This window comes from Gracilinanus agilis, unplaced genomic scaffold, assembly GCF_016433145.1.
Source record: "Gracilinanus agilis isolate LMUSP501 unplaced genomic scaffold, AgileGrace unplaced_scaffold197, whole genome shotgun sequence".
NCBI lineage: Eukaryota > Metazoa > Chordata > Mammalia > Didelphimorphia > Didelphidae > Gracilinanus > Gracilinanus agilis.
In genome coordinates this window covers 1-6,638 of record NW_025351026.1, presented here as the reverse complement: position 1 = coordinate 6,638, position 6,638 = coordinate 1, and the positions used below count along the sequence as shown (strand labels likewise).

Sequence of the window (6,638 nt, the reverse complement as noted above, 5' to 3'; positions counted from 1 at the left end):
CATCAATATGTTGCAATATATGACATTTTTAAAAATGTATTTTGGGGGAGTGAAAATGCGTGCATTAAAAAAACCCACAAAAACAAAACAACCCCCCCGAATAAAAACCCACCACCCTCTCTGACTCAGATGTATATTTGTGGGTGTGGTTTTGTGCAAGTAAACATCAGAATGGCTGGTCAAGTCTCTGAGTCCCGTTAGGTGGCCCTTTTGCCCTACACTGTGTGTGTGTGTGTGTGTGTGTGTGTGTGTGAGAGAGAGAGAGAGAGAGAGAGAGAGAGAGAGAGAGAGAGACAGAGACAGAGACAGAGACAGAGACAGAGACAGAGACAGAGACAGACAGGAGAGAGTGAGTTTCGGAAAGAGGTGAGGCAGAATATGTAGGGGGTGAATTTCATTCCTGCAGCTGGTTTTTGTCGTGTGCGTTGAGATCCTGTAGACGGGTTCTTCCATTTCATTTCAATTATGAGAGGTCATGTGCCTGGATAAGTGGTGACGCTCCCTGAAGGATTCGTTGCAAATGGGGCACTTGAGTTTCTCCTCTCGCCGCCTCTTCACCAAAGGCTCCATGGCATACTCCTTTTTGTGGTGTGACCGCATGTGGTACACCAGGTCGGAAGTCATGCGGAAGGAGGCGTTGCATTTGGCGCACCAGTTCTGCGCGGGGAGGCAGAGAGACGTGAAGGATGGAGGCAGCAGTGTAAGTGCCGAAGGCAGCTGCAGCTGCAGGGGGCCAGCTGCAGCAGCAGCCGCTGCCGCGGCCGCCGCCGAACTCTTCGGCCAGAAGGTGGTGGCGTACAAGAAAGGACTCTGTTTGGGGAGGCCCCCACCATTCTGCAGTGGCGCGCAGGCCCCATTTAGGTCCGCAGCCGCGCTCTGAAGTTTCACTGCCAGAGGATCTGCAGGATACAGTCTGGTGGGGCCCACGCCGTCCCCGGGGTGGCATGGTTCCATCGAACCCAGCTTCTGGCCCAAAACCAAGGGAGGCATTTGGGAGAAGGTTCGCGCGGGCTGCGAGAAGGCGCTTTTGCGTTCGTCCGCGGCCACTGCGCCCGGGACTGCCCCTGCGCTGGAGCCCGACCCTCCTCCACCGCCCGCGCTCCCACTGCCACCGAGCTGTGGCACCGTGGTGAAGGCGCTGCCCCGTGCCGGGCTGGCTCCCTCGAGTCGAGCTGACAGCGGGCCCCCAGGCCGCGGTCCCAGGAGCTTCTCCGGCCCCGATGGAGAAGAGGAGGAGGAGGAAGAAGCAGGTGAAGACGTATTACTGGCTACGCCCCCGGCGGCTGTGCCAAGATCCTTGTCCTCCCCAGCGCTCGTAGCTCCTTCCGCTACCTCCTCCTCCTCCTGCAAGAGCCCTGGGGCTCCTCCAACGACCCTAGAGGCCTTTTTCACTTCCACGAAGGCGCTGCGTTTGGCCTCGCCAGTCTCAGGACTGGGTGGAGCGAAGAGACGGCCGTTTTCTTCCAAGCCGAAGTAGCTACCCGTCGTGCGGTACTGCTGCTGCGGGGTGCACACCAGGTCCTCCTTGGAGGACGGCTGGGGTCGCTCGGCAAAGCGACCTCGGCCCCCCACCAATCCTACCCCGCCACGGCTGCCCTCCTCCAGCTCGTCTGGGTACTTTCTCTTTGCTTTGCTACCGCCGCCACCTACACTCCCGCTCCCTGCGGTCGGCGTGGCGGGATGCAGGGCGCAGGTGGCTGTGCTGTTTGGACTGAGCTCCACCTCCTGGTGGCTGCTGCCGCTGCTACTGACTCGGCTGTTGAGACTTCGGGGAGGAGAGCAGCTGCGGCCCCCACGGGAGTTTTCCAGCTCTCGAGCAAGGTTGTGGAAGTCCGTAGAGGGTTTGATGCCGTTCCCTGCGCCCGGGGCAGAGGCGTTGCTGCTCTCTTGGGATGTCTGGTAGTGGTGGATGGGAATGGTGGGTGGTTTGCAATACTTGGGTCCAGGTCCCAAAGTAGCCTCCGGCTGCTGTTGGTCCTTGGCCACGCTGCCACCACCGCCTCCTCCTCCGCCGCCGCTGTCGCCACAGCCTCCACCTCCTCCTCCGTGTTCCTTTGTGCAACCTCCGCCGTCCTGCTCATTGTGGGAGCCGGTGTCAGCGCTGTGTAGTCTTTTGGGGCATCGAAAGCGCAGGTGCGCCACATAGGGGAACTCGAACTGGAAACGTTGGCTGCAGTCCAGGCATGTGTAAGGGGGAGACCCTGTAGCAAGCAGATACACATGTGCACACACATGAAGCTGTTACTCTTGTCACCCCAGGCTTGGCAGCCCTAACCTCTTGCACAAATTCACATGCCCCTTTTAAGTTTCTGCAATGGAAGGTCTATAAACCACTTCCCTTCTAACTTTCCCTTAACAATTTGTAATTAATAAAGCAATTAAGTTACAATGTCTACATCGTAGCCAATTAGCCCACCTGCAGCCTACCTTCGTTCGGGGCTACTGCGCACTGGGCATCTACATCACCCCTTAAAAAAGCGTGTGAGATCCTTTTTCCCTAGTCTTTCTCCCCCACTTCCAAAGGGAACACGATTAGACAGACTGACAACCTACCGTTCATTTTGCTGTGGGACCTCGAGGAGCAGAGTAAAAGAAGGTCAGTAAGGTCCTTCCCATACCAGACAAGCAACTCCTCGTCTTTGGCAATCCTCCTCAGGGATCGGTAAAACAACTGTCCATTTTTTATGTAGGCTTCTAGATTCTGTTCTTCTTTATCTCTAGCAGACTGAACCAGACGAAGCCACATCAGACCTTCTGAGGAGCCATTGGCTGCTGAGGTGTCCACCTGAATTCAAAAGTCAATATGCAAAAATGTAACCAGAGCAGTCATTCACTCCTCCCTTGAGCCCATCAACCTAGGCCCAGTGCAGGGCAGCCCACACACTGAGCCCTTACCTTGAAAGTATTTGACCCCAGCCCTCAACCGTAATACATTTTGGTACCTCAAAGAAAGCAAGCAGAGCAATTTCAGTAAATGTTATCTCCCCAATAAATCTTTAAGTCATTGTTTTATATGGAACAAAACCCTTTTCCCTTAAATAATGTATACTTTTCCAATTTTATTTTTAAAAATTAGCCTATCTTTGAAGTTTAATTGATGAGCTATTGAATAAATCTCCCTCTCCAACATCAACTTCTGCAATTTATACTTTGTTTAATAAAGAAAGCACTGGGCCTGAGTTAGGCCTAGTTTCTAAGTTCAGTATGTAACATAGATATGGAGTCAGAAATTCAGGTCATAATCTGGTCCCTGAAGGCTCCCCGTGTGAAGGGGCAGGCCATTTCTCTGTTCTGAGCCTCAGTTTCCTCATCTGTAAAATGATAGTTTGGCCTAAAAGGCCAAAGATTCCTTCCAGCTCTAAATCTCATGATCTCCAAGTTAAGTCTATTATTGGGAAAAGATTTTTTAAGCTTACAGCATGAAAACTGCCTTTAAACTCTGCTCAGCAGCCATTTCCATCTCCTGCAGAACATTACCATGAAGGAATTGTTGTTGGGGGAGGGGGAGAGGCAGAATACAGAGGGGAGGGAACCACTTTAGAAGTTGCCAAATGAAAGGTAAAAATAATTTAGTGAACAAATGGTCTCAGCATGCAGGAAAGCTCCCAACAATGGAAAATGTCCATAGGCTATCTACAGATAAAGTGAAATGGAAAATAGAATCAGTTATTGGATATTTCAAATATATAAAATCACTGCCCCATCCACCCAGATATCTCTATCAGATAAGAATATTCCACTTTAGCATTGTTAGACACTGCTACTATAGCCCCCCCCCCCCCCCCCCAGTTGATATGTTAAAGGGGGAGCACCGGATAAATCTTTACTTAGCCCCTGCTTAACAGCTCATTGATAACACAGGCTTCAAACAGCAGTCAAATCTTACCCGGAATATATAAGGAACTGTTCTCTTGTCCGTGGACTTGAGAGCTATAAAAGCTATGCTGTCGTACAAGGAAGTGTGGCTTAGAACGCAAGGACCGAATATCGCGTTTTCTGGGATGTCGCAGGTGGTGTAAACGCTGGTAAAAATATCTGTCAGACACTGCTGAACTGCTTTCGCGTCTCCATCCCAGACTCCTCTTTGGACACTGGTATCCTCCATCGCTTAAGAGGTACATATATAGCAAGAGAAAAAGAAAAGTTATGCAGAGTTACCTACAAGGACCCATGTATAGCCTCTTTAATCTCAGAATCTGATTCCACTCCTGTTTTTTTATAGTGCTGGATTTTTTTTTTGTTTGTTTGTTTCTCTTAAGTAAACTCAGGTATACCAATTTTGAAATTTTCAAGTAAAATTCGACTTTTAAATTTTAAGATATAACATTGAGCAGCCAGGCGGAAGGGAGTGGGGAAGGGAAGCGGTGCTGGGATGGACATAGAAAGAAATAATTATATTTACATTAAACTACTCAGCTAAGGTGTGGTGAGGTTGAGGATCAGGGGGGGAATAATGCAATTTTCATACAGCCTATGGGTTCTCTCAAACAAACAAAAAAAACTTCTAGTGCTTGAGAGATGGCTTACCCCCTCTGTCCTTATTGAGCTCTGGGAGCTAGAGATTTGATCTTTTTCTTCCAAAAAGGGATCCAGGGTTGGAGAACAGGCTGTGACAGAGGAGCATGGCAAATGGATTTCAAGTGGACTGTCAATGTCACTGATTTCATGTCAGCTAACCTTTAGCTCTAGTCTACAAGAGGGAACGTATGTCTGCTCATTACCATAATCCAGCACTTTCCCTCCGAGACTTTAATTAAAAGCAGCAAGCAGAGGTAATTATTTTTACCTCGACACGCTTATTTATGGATGAGGGTGAATCCCAGTTACCTTGTTATACAAGGGGATAGATTCAGTCAAATGTGACTTGTGAGGTGTTCAGGTACAAGGCAAGCATAAAGTGTCCCAGCGTAGGAATACAATTTGTGCAATGAGTTGTGAATGCTCACTTCCCCAGATAGGACACTTTTATTTTTTTAAAGATGTGCGGGGGTGGGAGTGGGGGCTGGGGCGCTCTCTACGTTGCTTGCGCTCTTGAGGGTGGGCTCTCCAGCTGTTAAATCTTTAGGAGCTTTTAAATCAGTCACTGATGGAGAGCTCTCTATTAAGCTTTCATAAATGAATGTTTCTCCCCCTTGCTCTGAACACGCCAAAATAAAATAAAATAAAATAAGGGGAAATCTTGGGATGGTTGAAAAATGAAGAGAGTTTTGAATCTAAAAGAGTCATTGGAGAAGGGTTGGATGTATTGTTATATATCATACTAGATGAATCTTAGGGTACTTGGACCTGGTATTTCCCTACTTATTATCTCAATGATAATATCCGAAACGTCAGTTGCAGAAGATGTAACCCACTGATTAGGAATTAATATTATTAATATCCATTTCCTCTTAATATTCATTAACCAATTAACTTCATAATTTGGTTTTGAGATAGATTTTTTTTTCTCCCTGTAGTTAACAGCATGACTAAAAGTTTGATTTGGCTTGCTTTCTTTCCTTTGGCTTTAACTACGTTACCCTCCACCCCACCTTAAAAGAGAAAGTTCCTTTTTATGAACAATAGCTATTTCCTCCTTCATTTTTCTCTGACTTTTTGAGATTGGATTACAAATTAGTGTAATTAAAAAAGAACTCCACAACTTTTTGTTCTTTAAAAAGCCTACTCCTATTTTCTTCTTTCATTTTGCTTCAATTCAACATTTTAACCTCGAATTTTTCTCCCTTTTTAACAAGTCCCATTCCCAGAAGCTTTTCATTGTGCTGGAGGTCGCCCCGTCACTTCGGGCAACAGCAGGGACGTGGTCATTAAGATGCAATTCTACCTAACAATACCGGGAAAGGGTCCCCCTTACACCGGGGCTAATCACTGAGCCGCCTGCCCGCCAAGCCTCTAGCCCAGAATCATCACAATAACCCGCTGATGGGTATTCTGAAGAGAGCAAAGAAGAGCAGAGAGCTTGCCTGCCCGACTGCTCACCAACCTGCCAGCTCCCCTTACCCTTCCCTATGCCACCGATCAATTAAGGTCTCAGAAACCCACTCAGCTCCGCTCTCCTCTTTCCTCCCTCCTCGGATCCTTTTTCTGGGATTCAGATCCATTCAGAGAAAGCCAACCGCTCGAAGGCAGTCGGGTTCCTTCCCTTCTCTTCTACCGATCCTGGCATTGTCTGCCGGTCCCCAAATCTCCACCTCCGTGGCAAACCACTTCTTTTCCCTTTCTCTCTTTTGTATCAAACGTATTGGCATCGTAGGTCCTTAGCTCACCTCCCCTCCTCCCTCCAGTGCTTGAAATTAGGAGGAAAAAATACTTCCCCCACCCACTCCCGTTGTGTCCCCTCGCCGCCACCCCCCCCCCAACACACACAAGCACCGATAACCACCACCAATGTAAACGGACTTACCAGGAATAAGGTCAGAATATAATCCCCAAACCAAGGATACCCGAAAAGGATAAAGGATAAAATCGATTTCCGCCTCCCCCTACCCCTAAGTGTCTATTGTATTTCCATGTCAGGAGACGAAGGTTTTCCTGTCCTGTGTGTCTTGTAGAGGGAAGGGGAGAGAGAGAAAGGAGGAGGAGGAGGAGGAGTGAAAGAGGAGAGAGAGAGAGAGAGAGAGAGAGAGAGAGAGAGAGAG

At 48.5% G+C, this 6,638-nt stretch overlaps 1 protein-coding gene across 1 annotated transcript; it reads right to left on the bottom strand.

The window, feature by feature from the left end:
- Nucleotides 1-395: 395 nt before the first annotated feature.
- LOC123254317 (PR domain zinc finger protein 8-like) lies at nt 396-4,105 on the bottom strand. The gene is made up of 3 exons (XM_044683359.1): nt 3,887-4,105; nt 2,554-2,785; nt 396-2,201 (listed from the first exon to the last, which is right to left on the bottom strand). Exons 1-3 carry the CDS (start codon nt 4,103-4,105, stop codon nt 460-462), a joined length of 2,193 nt encoding a protein of 730 aa, XP_044539294.1. The 3' UTR covers nt 396-459.
- Between the last annotated feature and the right edge of the window lie 2,533 nt (nt 4,106-6,638).